General features: G+C 39.3%; 3 protein-coding genes across 4 annotated transcripts in view; 2 read left to right on the top strand and 1 right to left on the bottom strand.

The window, feature by feature from the left end:
- The window catches only part of dpagt1 (dolichyl-phosphate (UDP-N-acetylglucosamine) N-acetylglucosaminephosphotransferase 1 (GlcNAc-1-P transferase)), a 63,466-nt gene extending 51,834 nt beyond the window's left edge, over window positions 1–11,632 (bottom strand). Inside the window, exon 1 of the mRNA XM_057820104.1 lies at window positions 11,163–11,632. The gene's annotated coding sequence lies outside the window, so the exon portion shown is untranslated. The remainder of the gene's footprint in view (window positions 1–11,162) is intronic.
- The window catches only part of c2cd2l (c2cd2 like), a 50,378-nt gene extending 37,486 nt beyond the window's left edge, over window positions 1–12,892 (top strand). The window contains exons 9-14 of one of the 2 annotated variants that reach the window (XM_057820102.1): window positions 1,792–1,910; window positions 2,180–2,336; window positions 2,395–2,493; window positions 7,411–7,544; window positions 11,068–11,281; window positions 11,381–12,892. In XM_057820102.1, the coding sequence (XP_057676085.1) occupies window positions 1,792–1,910; window positions 2,180–2,336; window positions 2,395–2,493; window positions 7,411–7,544; window positions 11,068–11,281; window positions 11,381–11,631 (974 nt within the window). In that variant the 3' untranslated portion in view covers window positions 11,632–12,892. The remainder of the gene's footprint in view (window positions 1–1,791; window positions 1,911–2,179; window positions 2,337–2,394; window positions 2,494–7,410; window positions 7,545–11,067; window positions 11,282–11,380) is intronic. The other variant, XM_057820101.1, reaches the window with a different exon arrangement.
- Window positions 12,893–13,954: 1,062 nt separating this feature from the next.
- Window positions 13,955–14,658, top strand: LOC130906132 (histone H2AX). The gene has a single exon (XM_057820105.1). It carries the CDS (start codon window positions 14,022–14,024, stop codon window positions 14,445–14,447), a length of 426 nt encoding a protein of 141 aa, XP_057676088.1. The 5' UTR covers window positions 13,955–14,021; the 3' UTR covers window positions 14,448–14,658.
- The last annotated feature ends 339 nt before the right edge of the window (window positions 14,659–14,997 follow it).

Here is a 14,997-nt window from a genome sequence, read left to right as displayed (position 1 = left end):
ACCCCTTAGAAACTACGTACATCCCTAAATGTCCAAATTGAGTACTGCTTGTCATTTTCCCTCCAAAATGTCATGCGACTCGTTACAGGACTGCTGTCAGCATTGCTGCAGAGATTAAAGAGGTGGGGTGTCAGCCTCTTAGTACTCAGACCATACGCTGCACTCTACATCAAATTGGTGTGCATGGGTGTCACCCCAGGAGGAAGCCTGTTCTGAAGACAGCACACAAGAAAGCCCGCAAAGTTTTATGAAGACATGTCAACAAAGCACATGGACATAGGAACCATGTCCTATTGTCTGATGAGACAAGCGGGCTTTCTTGTGTACCGTCTTCAGAAGAGGCCCTGCAAAGCAATTTGATGTAGAGTGCTTGACAAGCAGTACTCAATTTGGACATATAGGGATGTACGTAGTTTCTAAGGGGTCTACTCACTTTTGTTGCCAGGGGTTTAGATATTATTGGCTAAGCCTGAACGATATATCGTTTAAAAATCGCCATCGCTGTGTGCGCATGCGCGATAGTCCCATCGCAAGGACGTGCGATTTTTTTTTTTTTTTTCCAATCAACAAACCTTTGATCTGCTTCATTCGCTCGCACAGCCTCTCTCACCCCCTTTCCCAGCTCTCAGTCACTGCGGCACTTGCTTATTAAAGTTAACGATGACTTTGATCTGGTCAAAGAAGCCAGGCAGCAATCTGTCAATCATCGTTTAACTTGTTAAACAGTTTCTGCAAAGAAGCGCGGGCTGGAATGAACTTGTGTGTGTCTGTGGGGGGAGAATGTGGAGACGTTCGAGACATATAAAATAAACGCAAGAAGTGATTATGAGGAGTTTGTAATTTCTATGTGTCACTCCAAGAGTCACAGCCATGTTAGGTAAACCGAAGCATTTGATAAAGCCAACCATTTTTCTACTACAGTACTTTATTCTTGTTTAAAAATGATTCAGTGGGACACTTACGTTTAAAACTGATCATAATTATTACATTTGAAGTGCTTAAAAAACATTTATTAAAATATATATATATATATATACATTTTTTAAAAATCATACTTTGGGGGAAAAAAGTGTCTTATATGTATCTCTTTCCAGTGCTAGATCAGAATAAATACATTGAGCACATTTGTGTGTGTGTGTGGGGGGGGGCGCTACTTCGCGGTTTTTCACTTATCGCGGCGGGTTCTGGTCCCTATTAACCGCAAAAAACGATGGAATACTGTACACTGTACTGTGGTCATGATGAGTCATTCAAAGTCTTTCCAAACAGCTATTCAAGTCATCTAGTAAAAATGTCTTTGAAAAAAAAAATATATACATATATATTTTTTTAAAATATCGCGATATAATATCGCAAACCCCCCAAAAATTGCAGCAATAGTTTTTTCCAATATCGTTCAGGCCTATTATTGGCTATATTTTGAGTTATTTTTAGGGGAAAATAAATTAACTCTATTATATAAGCTGCACACAGACTACTTTTCATTGTGTCAAAGTGTTATTTTGTTGGTGTTGTCCCATGAAAAGATATACTTAAATATCTGCAGAAAAGCGAGGGGTGTACTCACTTTTGTGATACACTGTATCTTCAGAACTAGTCACTTGTTGTACTATTAGTATTTAGACAGTGCTTTTCTGATTTAGCCCTTATACACAATCACAACACTGTGTTGAATGTTTGTTATTCTAGTAGTACTTGTAGAAAAATACTACTATGTCAACTTCAAGAGAGAGAAGAGGTGTCTTCTTTAGCTTACTATCTTGTTTGGTTCTTTTCTTTTTTATGTGCTAGAATTCCTTCTAGGCCATGGCTCCTTAGCCCTGGACCTCCAGTCCAGAGTTCCTACCTCTGTCATACTCCCAATAAACCTAAGCCACACCTCGGAAGCTATCGCCACCGTCACAGCAGATGTAAGTGACAAGCTTTTAAATACATGACAACAATTTCAAATATGTTGACTCAGGCCGGAATGATTTAGCATTTTCTTTTTACAAGTGTGTATCTGATAGACAGCCATTTCTAAATGCCAGATAACATTTCTCACACATTCTTGGGAAAGGTTTCCCTGCATATTCCTCTTTTCTGATCTCAGTGCTCACGTAATTACTAAATGAGACGTGCAAATCCTGTGAAGCGTGTGATTTGCTGTTTTGACTTTTTTTTTTTTAAATCTCCTCAGCTGCTCTATGTGGAAACTGAGGAACTTCGGTCACCGCTGCGTTCCTCTCTCACCCCCACCAAAAAGGTCGATGTGGACCGAAGCGTCATGCCAGATGGAACCATTGTCACCACTGTAACGACGGTTCAGTCCAGACTGAAATTGGAGAGCAGTCAAGGTACTATTTCAAGCATAAATCCAATTAGCAGCATATGACTAGAATTAAAATCTTTTAGGTGATTCTCCTTTGCGTTCTCCGTCCAAAGTTGAGGTGACAGAAAAGAAGTCCGCCACGTTTTCTAATGGAAGAGGGACCCCCAGTCCTGATGCCAGCAGTAAGTAAGAAAACAAAAGGGCAACATGGACAAAAGTAGGGCTGCAGCTATCGAATATTTTAGTAGTCGATTAATCGATGGACTAGTTAGTTTGAATAATCAAGTATTCGGATAAGGAACATGAAAAATTAAAATACCTGAGCTGAGCCTCAAACGGTATAATTAAAAAAAAAAAAGAGGATCCATGTACGACAAAACAACAATTGGCTAACTTGCATAGAAAAAGTCCGCCTGCTTAAATGCTATAAAATGCTAGTTTTTTTTACAATGCTTTTAACAAATGGTTCAGACACATATTCCCACAAAAACAGCTAAATATACCTATAAACTAAATTATGAATGCATTAAAAAACATTAGCTCAAACAAAAGCTTAGCTTACGTTGGTCTTAACAGGGAGCAGTTGGATTCACCCATGTGAATGTATCCACGCCACTTTAATTAAGCGAATACTCGAAGCAACAAAATTTAATTTGAATATTTTTTTTAATCGAATACTCGAGTTAATCGATTACCGTAATTTCCCGAATATAACGCACACTTTTTTCCCCAAAATCATGGTGTGCATTATAAACGGGTACATGGATGGAGACAGAAATATATATATATATTACATATATATATAAACCGATTTTTTTTAATTGACGCGGCCACGTTGTCTTGAAGAAACGTATGCGGCGACCCGTTGCCGACCATTACGGTACGTGACGTCACCATTTTGTTTCGGTAATACTTCACTCTAATCGGTCGAATGATTTCGTCTGTTAAATTCTGCTTTTTTCACTCTTCGTAAAGCACAGAATTTAGTTTCTTGAACTCATTTGAGTCAATGTTTATTGCAGCTCCGCAAGTCAGACCATAACAATTGTAAGCACACACACTTCCTGTGTCCGTCAACTATATCTGTCCCTCGGGAAACTCAAACCCAAATAACAATAGTTCCTATTGTTACTGTCGTGTCAACAGCGATGAGCTCTCATGGATTTCCGACTTACGTTCTCACTTTCATTTTACCGTATCAATCCATGGAAGAAACATTTATTCATCATGATGAAACGAGCAAGTTATACAGCAGCCTTTAAAGGGGATGTAGCGCCCTGGGAAAATTTTGATATTCCATCATTTATCCATAAACGCATGCCTTTTGTATTCATATCATGCCACTTCGTGTAATTACACACAAGAAAATGAGAGAAATTTGGCTCGATTGTCAAGCTAAAACGACCGGCGCCCGAGATCTGGCAGATTGTGTGCGTGACGTCACGTCAAGTGAAGAGAGTGCCACCGGCCACTAGGGGGGCAGCGCCTGTCTGCATCAATATAATTCCTTCTAGTGTGGGGAGGATTAGGGGTGTTTTGAGCTGTTTATGCTGATGCATTGTGTTCGTCCTGCACATATTCCAGGTTCCCTCATGAAGAAACACCGCTCGTTGTCAATAAAAGAGAATTCAGAGTTGGCAGTGAGGGCTGTTTCTTCAACAAGAAAAAGGCTCAGTGCTTTAATACTGAATGGCGGCGATGATGGCAGACAATTTCGTTTCTAGTTTCAGCGACGAATCCGACGTAGAAGGACGTAACGAATGTTCATCTAATGGTGACGAGGAGAGTTGCAAAGCTTTAATCGGTGTTATAGGTGACCAATTTGAGCCCAAACGAACGCCAATGCAGCGTAATGAAACGGTCATTGAGGGGAGCAATGACACTGATGAAACATCGGCAGCAGATCGTGTGGGAAACACCAATGATTTGTTTAGCATTTCTTTTTGTGAAGCTGATACACCGTGACTGCAAAATAAAGGAATGCATAGAATAATTATAATTTATTGCGCTATCATAGCTTTTCGCTCTGCCAACAGACACAAATATGAACGGGATCAGAGGATTTGTTCTATATATTTTACGAACGATCATTTATACATGTGTCGAGTCCTGTATCCAAAGGCGTGACATTTTTTTTTATTAATTATAAAAGAGTACTCACTCTGGCCATTTCAAGCTTGGCTGCTCCCTTCTTTGCGTAGCTTTAGCCTCCTTTAGCAGTCATCGTCTCTCTCTTGATATCTCGGGACATTTAGGTGGCTGTGCATCTATGGTCGGCACCGCATCTCCTTTGAGCAGCAATCTTTTAGCAAAACCCGATTTCTCTTGTCCATAGTTCGAGAAGCTTTCAGTTGGAAAATGCGCACCACAGAAAAGCGTGCCGGAGGCTGTGTCTAGAAAATTAGCCCTCTTTGCACGGACGAACTTTACCCATTTTCTGTGTAGTCCAGCTTTTTTTTTCTCGCGTTCAGGAACTCATGGATACTATATTCCGATAAACAACTATTTGTACACCACATAGCACAGCAGTTTTGAACCATTGTTGTGATGTTTTGGTCAAACAAACCCCAACGCTACTCTCTCGTCGTTAAAAAACAATGGCACCTAGCTCCGCCTCGACTTTCAATCACTTGTCGTGACGTCGCCGCCCCATTCGGCTGTTTCCGGAACACTTTCGGTAGTGTTCGTCATTTTCGATCTATTTTCGATAATTGCTCATTAATGTGATTGATTTTTTTGTTAACTTTATCAATATTTGTTATCTTGGCGCATAACGGTTCTATTGATGTCTCACACCCCCTTTGCCGAAACATCCCCTTTAAAAGAAATGTCACATCTGTTTTGTTTTCTCCTAGATTCTGGTAAGTTGGAGAAGGTGTCAAATCATATTATTACCGTAAATATTGTCAGTTTATAGTAATGTTTTGAACTACCAATGTGCTATGCTTGTGCTGTGTTTCACCAGTCAGTAAAATGACATTTCTGTATCTGTACACAAGCTCTGTTTTCTTGTATTCTTCTATTTATTGGTGCTAAAATTTGGGGTGCGCGTTATACACGGGTGTGCCTTATATTCGGGAAATTACGGTAATCGTTGCAGCACTAGACAAAAATATTAGCCTCTTGATTGTGGCTGTGTGTCCAAGTACTTTTGTCCATAAAGTGTGAGAAACATGCTAGTATCACCAATCAAAAGCTATGTAACAAGATTAAAAGACTGGCCATAGACTTCACTATCAGTTGATGGGACACGGGACACGGGGCCGATCCGTAGGGGGCCTATTTTCAAAAACTTAAATTCAAATATTTTCAAAACTAAAGCCGCTAATGTCCTAAAATCAAACAGGCACCTCCCTTAGGCATATAGGGGTCTCCATGAGCAGCGAAATAAAAAAAAATTCAAAGTCGTTCCCTAATAAAATGACTATTATTTTTTTTATATAAGAATAAAAAAACTCAAAATGGTTCTAAAATTCTCATATTTTACGCTAGATGCACCAAAATCACCTAATCCACAGATAATCATCTATATTTTCAGGATCAAGGATCAAATTATTGCCCGAAATAGTGACTTTTCTTTTTTTTTTTTTTTATTTACTACAAGTTTTCAACAGCTAATAAATCACTCAATTTTCACATCAGAAACTTAATACTTGAGGAGAGCATGCAGAATCATCTTAATTTTACTCAACAAAAGCAAAATTAGCATTTTTCTTTATACCGTATTGGCCCAAATATAAGACGGCCCTGATTATCAGACGACCCCCTCTTTTTCAAGACTCAAGTTTGAAAAAAGGCTTTTTGATCACCACATTATTTTTTATACAGAAAATAATTACAGTACATCTGAAACTAATGATTATAACAATATATTTGAGAGAAAAAGCATGTTATTTTGCCTCATTCAAATCTTAATATCTGAACATTTAAATATGTAAACTACAGTGCAATCACATTCGTAAATGAATGGCTTCTGGTTTTTGAAATGTAAATAAACCAATCTATTGTGATAAAACAACAAAATTGCAATAGCTGCATTAACCATCAAAGTGAGGTCTAACTGTAACTGTAGTCATGAAACAAATCTGAATAAGGAAAATCATTGCAATAAAATAATGCAAACTGGTTAAACTTGAGAGTAGCTGAGATCTGTCATGACAGAACATTACTCCTCAAGTCCAGCATTCCCTTCAATGATATCGCTATATCGCGATAGCGCTATCTAGTGTCGTGAATGGGTATAATGTCTTTACCCCAGATATAGGACGACTTCCACTTTTTCAGTCTTATTTCACTGCAAAAAACACTGTCTTATATTTTGTGCCAATACGGTACAATCACAACTTATTTAGGTTGAATACCGATGTTACTATTGCCTCAGCACATCTTGCCGGCTATCTGGCCCTCGTCCTTTTTAGATTGAAATGTTACATAAAATAAAGCAAGTAAAATGCGATTTTGTTTTCGTATGGATGCAAAAATGTCTAAATTGTCGATTTTTTTTTTGCCCTAAAATGGACACATGGCCGAAAATGACCTGATTATTTGAATGTCAAGTTACGCTTTGTGTATGAATAGAAAATACAACATGGCTGCCATCACAAAACAAGAGCATTTTAAGTTGAAAATTCTTGTAAAGAAGCGTACATCCCGGAATTTCTTTTGATATGAACATAAAAACAGTCTAGATTCTTGGTTAAAACCAAACAACCGGGCAGTTATCATTCATTTTTTGTGAATGTTTCAACCTAAAATTACGCTATTTTTTCCCATTCATTTTTTTTAGTGTTTCAAAGTGTATGCATGTTTCTATTTTATATAATAATTACCTTGAATCCTCGACCAAATCACTCTTGGGACACTCATGCGTGCCCGTATGCAGTAAAACGTTCAACCTTTTTCCACCTAAATCCGGCGTTTGAACGCAGTGTGTGTTTGAGTTTATTACAATGAAAGCCACTTCAACACTCTGCTTGGGTCGGCCCCCTCCGGGAAGGAGCAATATCTGTAGGAATTCTCTATTCAAGTGATGGTGAAGTCTATCAGAGTTGCCCACAAAACAATAAAATGCTGATTTTGTTTGTGCTTTGGTTTTATAGAGGGCAGCCGCTTGTCTAATGGCTTGGATCCTGTTGCAGAAACAGCCATTCGACAGCTTACTGACTCCAACTCTAAAATGGCTCGAAAGACTCCAACGAAGAGAAGCACGCTGATCATCTCAGGCGTGACAAAGGTCAGAGGAGTAGAGAAGGAATTATGTACAGAATGTAGTGGCATGGATATGCATAATAATACACCTAAATTTAGGCGGCAGCCTTAGCTACCACACCCCTGGGCATCCCTGCCCCTCCATCGATTCAGATTACACTACAGCAGTCTTCTGACCTAATTTCTGATTAAAAGACTTTGCAAATGTCTCTACTTTAAGAAGCAGCAGTGTTAACAGGGCACATTTTTACAAGACAATTAAAGACAGTGCAGATTAGGGCAGTCTGTTGCATCCCGGTTTTTAGTTTCAACCTTTGCTGTTCGGCAGATTAGTCATGCTGTGTGAGATGTCACTATGCCCGTTAGTGCCGAAACAGATTTGCTGTGTAACTGCCAACTCTGGTATACGTTAAGGGTGGGAATCTCTTGGTACCTCACATATGATTTGCGATACAAGGCTCACGATAACAATAATCTTACGATCAGTGTTATTAATAATGCCGTTAGAGTGTAACGGTGTTATTTTTGTCAGTAGTGAGAAATCTACTTACTTTTCTGATCTTTGCAAAGCTGCTATACTGAGGATGTGAAGGCGTGTGATATAATTTGGTTGAATCACATGCGAGATGTCTGAGAGACACGGAACGAGCAGAGCGGAAAGAGGGAGTGGGTTGCGACGCCGATGCTAGGTGGCTCAGATTGTTAGCGTAGCATTTGTGTTCTTGCTAGTATTAGCATTTACCGTGGCAAGCGTCATCTTAAACTCTCGGACAACTTTTTTTTTTTTTTTTTAATACATACAGTTGATGGCGTTCAGGTGGGTGCAGTTAATTGAAAATAATGGACTGTTTTCCTCTTGAGTGTGCATTATCATCACCAAGTGCGCGTGGTCCTTGTAAATGCTACAATAATAATGTTTTTGTGTTTTATGACCAATAAAAGCCACATGCTCTAAACTTTTCTTGAATGACGTATCCATAGACCCTGTGCGATTTTTTTTTTCTTAAATCAAAACAACAGCAAAGATAGGCAAAGGAAGCGATTCAGAGCCTCACCTACATATTGAAAAATATATCAACAGTATATATATTAGGGGTGTGACAGTACACACACTCTTTACATTTTCCTAACAATTGCTGCAACTGTTGATTTATTCTCACCAAGCTGCTTTCCAATTGTCCCATAGCCTTTTCCAACTTGGTGGAGCTCAACAAATTTTTCCCTGGTGTCTTTTGAAAGCTTTCTGGTCTTGCCCATGGTAGCAGTTGGATTATGACTGATTGTGGGGTGCAGAGGTGACAATATTTAGCTGAAATGGGTGGAGGATGGGTGGGTACTCATGGGCTAAAGGCAGACTTTTATTAGGTAGACTGACAACTTTTTGAGTGTCATAATTATTGCTGATTCTCAGGGGTACAAATACTTAAGAACCCCAGGAAATTACAAATAAATTATTTAAAAAATGTGATTCCTGGATTTTTTAAGATTGTCTCCATGAGTGGAAATGCACCTATGATTGAAATTTCAGACCTCTACCTATTTTCTAAGTGGGTGAACTTGCAAAATCTCAAGGGGTGCAAATATTCTGTTCGTCACTGTACTGGTCCTTCTAAAAAAATTAGCATATTGTGATAAAGTTCATTATTTTCTGTAATTTACTGATAAACATTAGACTTCCATGTATTCTAGATTCATTACACACAACTGAAGTAGTTCAAGTCTCTTATTGTTTTAATATAGATGATTTTGGCAAAAAACTCAAGAAAAAACAAAAATCCCTCTCTAAAAAAATTAGCATATCATGAAAAGGAACTCTAAAGAAGCAACTAAACTAATCATCTGAATCAACGAATAAACTCAAAACCCCTGCGAAAGATTCCTGAGGCTTTTAAAAACTCCCAGCCTGTTTCATTACTCAAAACCGCAATCATGGGCAAGACTGCCGACCTGACTGCTGTCCAGAAGGCCATCTTTGACACCCTCAAGCAAGAGGCTAAGACACAGAAAGAAATTTTCTGAGTGCATAGGCTGTTTCCAGAGTGCTGTATCAAGGCACCTCAGTTGGAAGTCTTTGGGAAGGAAAAAGTGTAGCAGGAAACGCTGCACAACCAGAAGAGGTGACCGCACCCTGAGAAAGATTGTGGAGAAGGGCCGATTCCAGACCTTGGGGGACCTGCAGAAACCGTGTACTGAGTCTGGAGTAGAAACATCAAGAGCCACCGTGCACAGGCGTGTGCTGGAGATGGGCTACAGGTGCCGCATTCCCCAGGTCAAGCCACTTTTGAATCTGAAACAGCGGCAGAAGCGCCTGACCTGGGCTACAGAGAAGCAGCACTGGACTGTTGCTCAGTGGTCCAAAGTACTTTTTTCAGATGAAAGCAATTTTTGCCTGTTATTCAGAAATCAATCTCAGGCCAGAGTTTGGAGGAAGACTGGGGAGAAGGAAATGCCAAAATGCCTGAAGTCCAGTGTCAAGTACCCACAGTCAGTTATGGTATGAGGTTCCATGTCAGCTGCTGGTGTTGGTCTACTGTTTTTTATCAAGGGCAGGGTCAATGCAGCTAGCTATCAGGAGATTTTGGAGCACTTCATGCTTCCATCAGCTAAAAAGCTTGATGTAGATGAAGATTTCATTTTTCAGCATGACCTGGAACCTACTCACAGTGCCAAAACCACTGGTAAATTGTTTACTGACTGTGGCATAACTGTGCTCAATTGGCCTGTCAACTCTCCTGACCTGAACCCCATAGAGAATCTGTGGGATATTGTGAAGAGGAAGTTGAGAGCAACCAGACCCAACACTGTGGATGAGCTTAAGGCTGCTATGGAAGCATCCTGGGCCTCCATAGCACCTCAGCAGTGCCACAGGCTGATTGCTTCCATGCCACGCCGCGTTGAAGCAGTCATTTCTGCAAAAGGATTCCCGACAAAGTATTGAGTGCATAGCAGATATAATTAATTGAAGGTTGACTTTTTTTGTATTAAAAAACGCTTTTTTGTATTGGTCGGATGAAATATGCTCATTTTTTGAGATAGGGATCTTTGGTTTTTCTTGACTTTTTTGCCAAAATCATCAATATTAAAACAATAAAAGGCTTGAACTACTTCAGTTGTGTGTAATGAAGTCGAATGTTTATCAGTACATTACAGAAAATAATGGACTTTATCACAATATGCTAATTTTTTTTTAGAAGGACTAGTATATTGTCTCTTTATATTATGAACAGTAAATAATTTGAGAAAACAACGCTTGTTGATATTTTCCACTTAAACTGGTGCTTCGAATAGGCTTTTGTTACAAAAATGTCAAAACGGCAGCACTTAAGTTCCAATTAGAGTAAAATGGACCACATTTTTTGTTTTAATGGAAAGAAGACTGACAGTTCTAAATCTCAGTATACAAAGTCAATCATAGTGTTTCTAGATCTTGATAACATTAGATATTATGAGCAAAGGTCAACCTCAAATGATTGTGAATTTATTTACTTCATGTGGCACTGTTTAAGAAAGGGCATTTTATATGAGATTGATTCCTTTTGCTTCTACAGATTCCACTCGCTAAAGACGATTGCACTTTTTCGAGTGGCTACGCCGCTTCAATGGACGCAGCCATGCAAGGCAACCATTACGGGACGTTACGTACCCAAGAGCCGGATGAAACCACACCCTCCGATGTATCAGAGCGTCCCTCCGTGGATGATGTGGAATCAGACACTGGCTCCATTGGTGGTCTGGAAACACGTAGCCTCAAAGAACATAAAGGTGACACGGTCCAACAGTTTAGCCTGACGAGCATTTACAACCTTAATTTGAAAAATTCTAAATAATCCTAAAGAATAAATAACCATCACCATCCTACAGTGGGATTTCTCCAAAGCGGATCGAGGCTGTTGTTCCGCAGAAGATATCGGGAAAAGGAGCCCTGCCTCAGCCAATCCCACGAAGACATCTCCAAAACGGACAAGAATTTTTCCGCTGCAGCGGACAGCAGTCGAAAGAAGTCCGGCAGCTTCTCGCGACGTCTCATAAAGCGCTTCTCCTTCCGCACATCAGGGAAACGGAAATGCAAAGCCACAAGCACCAATGGAGGGGAAAGCTCAGCCAATAACTGATGGTTAACTGTCACGTCCTGGCAGCTTCCTGAGCACAAGACTATTCCATCCCTGTCCTTTGGATGGAGGACACCTCTGGGACTGCTGTCTGGAGATGAAAACTATTATAACAGTTTCAGGACATAAATGCTTCTTATCGAGTCACTGAAGTTTAAATATGATCAAGTCCATTGTTTGGTCATTTTTGACAGGCTGGGGCAAAGGAACAGCTGCAATGAAATTCAGTTTGTTTTGATAGACATATCTTGAAAGTTCTTGAAATTATTTATAATACTGATAGAATGACATCCGTGCACTTTGGACTTAATATTTTTTTCTTACATTCTACATAATTTGTAGAATATCTATATGAAGATCATTTATGATTTTGTGAAGTGCTATTTATTTTCTCCATACCATGAGTTGTCTTAGCTGTGCTACGCTGTAAAACTAGAGAAATTGCTGTGATTTTTTCCACTCAAATGTAATTTTAAAATCAAGCTTATTTCTATGTTGAAATAGTAGTCGTATTTGCATCTATAATACATGAGGACATTGTTCAATGTTAGTTTTGAAATAAGCAGGACATTGTTATATATTGTACTTACTTTTAAATGATTTTCAGTTTACCGGACTGGTTCCTCAAGATGAAAATGAATAGGCTTATTGTAAAAAGTATCCATGTAGTCAATAATTAGTACTTTCTTTTTTAATTAAAGAATTTCAAAAATGTAATTCCCAGGGATATTTTTCAATAAGAAAATTACTGTTATAATGACTGAACTAGGACAGTGATGGATATGTACAAGATGCTTGAGGAAATTTGTCGATTTTTATTTGCTTTAGATATAAAGTACAAATGAGACATTTTCTGGCTGGAACGCGGAGCGGAGGAGATCACAAGAGGCATATGTGATTTTTGCTGTTATTTTGATATGTTAATTTATTCAAATAAATTCTTTAAAAACACAGACTTTAGTTTGGCCCTATAAATTGTAGCACATTTGAATATTACAAAACTGCACTGTATAGAGAGGGAGTGATTCTGAGACACAGGAATAACTTTAGAGAGACTAGTTGTCATTTCAAGTACTGTATACTCATGTGAATACCATAACGACATTTGGTTGTACTTGTATTGACTTGGCACAGTGGTGAAATGATGAGAAGTGTCAAAAAAAAACAAAAAACATTAGGGCTGTCAAAATTGTCGTGTTAACGGGCGGTAATGAATTTTTTAAACTAATCACATTAAAATATTTGATGCAATTAACGCACATGCCCCGCTCAAACAGATTAAAATGACAGAACAGTGAAATGTCCACTTGTTACTTGTGTTTTTGGGAGTTTTGTCGCCCTCTGCTGGCGCTTGGGTGCGACTGATTTTACGGGCTTCAGCACCCATGAGCATTGTGTAATTATTAACATCAACTATGGCGGGCTACTGGTTTATTTTTTGATTGAAAATTTTACAAATTTTATTAAAACGAAAACATTAAGAGGGGTTTTAATATAAAATTTCCATAACTTGTACTAACATTTAACATAAGTCTTTCTATCCATGGATCGCTTTAACAGAATGTTAATGTAAATGCCATCTTGTTGATTTATTGTTATACTAAACAAATACAGTACTTATGTACCGAATGTTGAATGTTTATATCCATCTTGTGTCTTATCTTTCCATTCCAACAATAATTTACAGAAAAATATGGCATATTTTATAGATGGTTTGAATTGCGATTAATTACGATTAATTAATTTTTAAGCTGTAATTAACTCGATTAAAAATTTGCAATCGTTTGACAGCCCTAAAAAACATATATGATTGTATTTCATATATGGTATATGGCTAAATATCTAAGGGCAAAGTCGGTACGGTAAGTAAATTACGGCCAGTGACTTCTTTGACGGGCACCACTGCGTAAAATGAGTGATTTGTAAAATTCTAAAATTTACAAGGTTAGCAATAAAATCTAAAACTAGCCCATTTTAAAGGTCTCGTTTGAGTGAATAACCCCGACGCAAAATGGCCGACAAAACACGTTGCTTTTTATTCATTGGCTCAATACTCCAATCATCTAAACCCTGTATATGATATCTCTACAAGGCGGGCCTAAGACCTCCTTGTTTGAGCGCCATTTTTTTTTTAATTAGAGGGAATGCACACTATTGGCTCCTAATTCTACTGGTGTAAGCGCGGTTTTATGATTGGTCAGTCATCAAATCATTCTACCAATCGCTGCCAACTTTGTTTCCCTTTGATTCTACGAAGCCAACCACGCGATACATTACAGTCATAGAAGCCAATCACGTATAAAGGCGTGACGAACACGGCGTTTTATATCCGGGTAGTGCAGCGATTATTTCACAGTTCAACGTTACACGTGCTTACTGCTTAGGACGAAAGTATGTCTGGAAGAGGAAAAACCGGCAAGGCTCGTGCAAAGGCCAAGACCCGAAGCTCCAGGGCTGGTCTCCAGTTCCCTGTCGGTCGAGTCCATCGTCTTCTGCGCAAAGGTAACTACGCCGAGCGTGTAGGCGCCGGGGCTCCAGTGTACCTAGCAGCCGTGTTGGAGTATCTCACCGCTGAAATCCTCGAGTTGGCCGGAAACGCCGCCCGGGATAACAAGAAGACTCGCATCATCCCTCGCCACCTTCAGCTAGCGGTTCGCAACGACGAGGAGCTAAACAAACTTCTCGGTGGGGTCACCATTGCCCAGGGTGGTGTCCTGCCCAACATCCAGGCCGTCTTGCTTCCCAAGAAAACTGGACAGGCTGCCCCGAGTGGCGGCAAGGGGGGAAAGAAGCCTTCTTCCCAATCCCAGGAATATTAGCCACATGGCTACATCAACCCAACGGCCCTTTTAAGGGCCACGCACGGTGCATTTGAAGAGCGAATGTCCTTTTTGATTATTCTCTAAGTTTGTTTTTCCAAATAAACTCGTTTGAGAAAGGCAACCCTTGCGAGTGGGCTTCTGCTGTTTATTGATTTGGCGCTGGTTTCCATAGTAGCAAAATCTGAAATCAAATGTTTTTTTTTTGTTTTTCTTTTAACTCTTCACAAAGGTGGAATAAACACTTGAGGTCAGGGGCCTTTACCATACGTACCCGCCAGCTAACTACGTTTTCTTCGATGTTTGACGATAAATTTTCTTCCCAGCACAAAGGATGGTCATGATGCTGCTTTAACGTTGGCACAAAGAATAATCGCACATCAAAAGCTTTTTGTAATAAACGTGAAATGGGTTGCCAACAGATTGTGTAGTCGTCTGTATTACATTGTATAAGAACAAAGCTCATTCCGTCCTATTTCTGTACAGAATACTGCTAAAGTGGCAGATATTTGATTTAAGCCAGATACTTACTGTATGTATGCAGTGGATA

Source organism: Corythoichthys intestinalis, chromosome 18, assembly GCF_030265065.1.
Source record: "Corythoichthys intestinalis isolate RoL2023-P3 chromosome 18, ASM3026506v1, whole genome shotgun sequence".
Lineage (NCBI taxonomy): Eukaryota > Metazoa > Chordata > Actinopteri > Syngnathiformes > Syngnathidae > Corythoichthys > Corythoichthys intestinalis.
This window is presented reverse-complemented; position numbering and strand designations above follow the sequence as displayed.

What these genes read in the sequence shown, in the direction of transcription:
- LOC130906132 (XM_057820105.1), top strand. Translation starts at nt 14,022, where the DNA reads ATGTCTGGAAGAGGAAAAACCGGCAAGGCTCGTGCAAAGGCCAAGACC.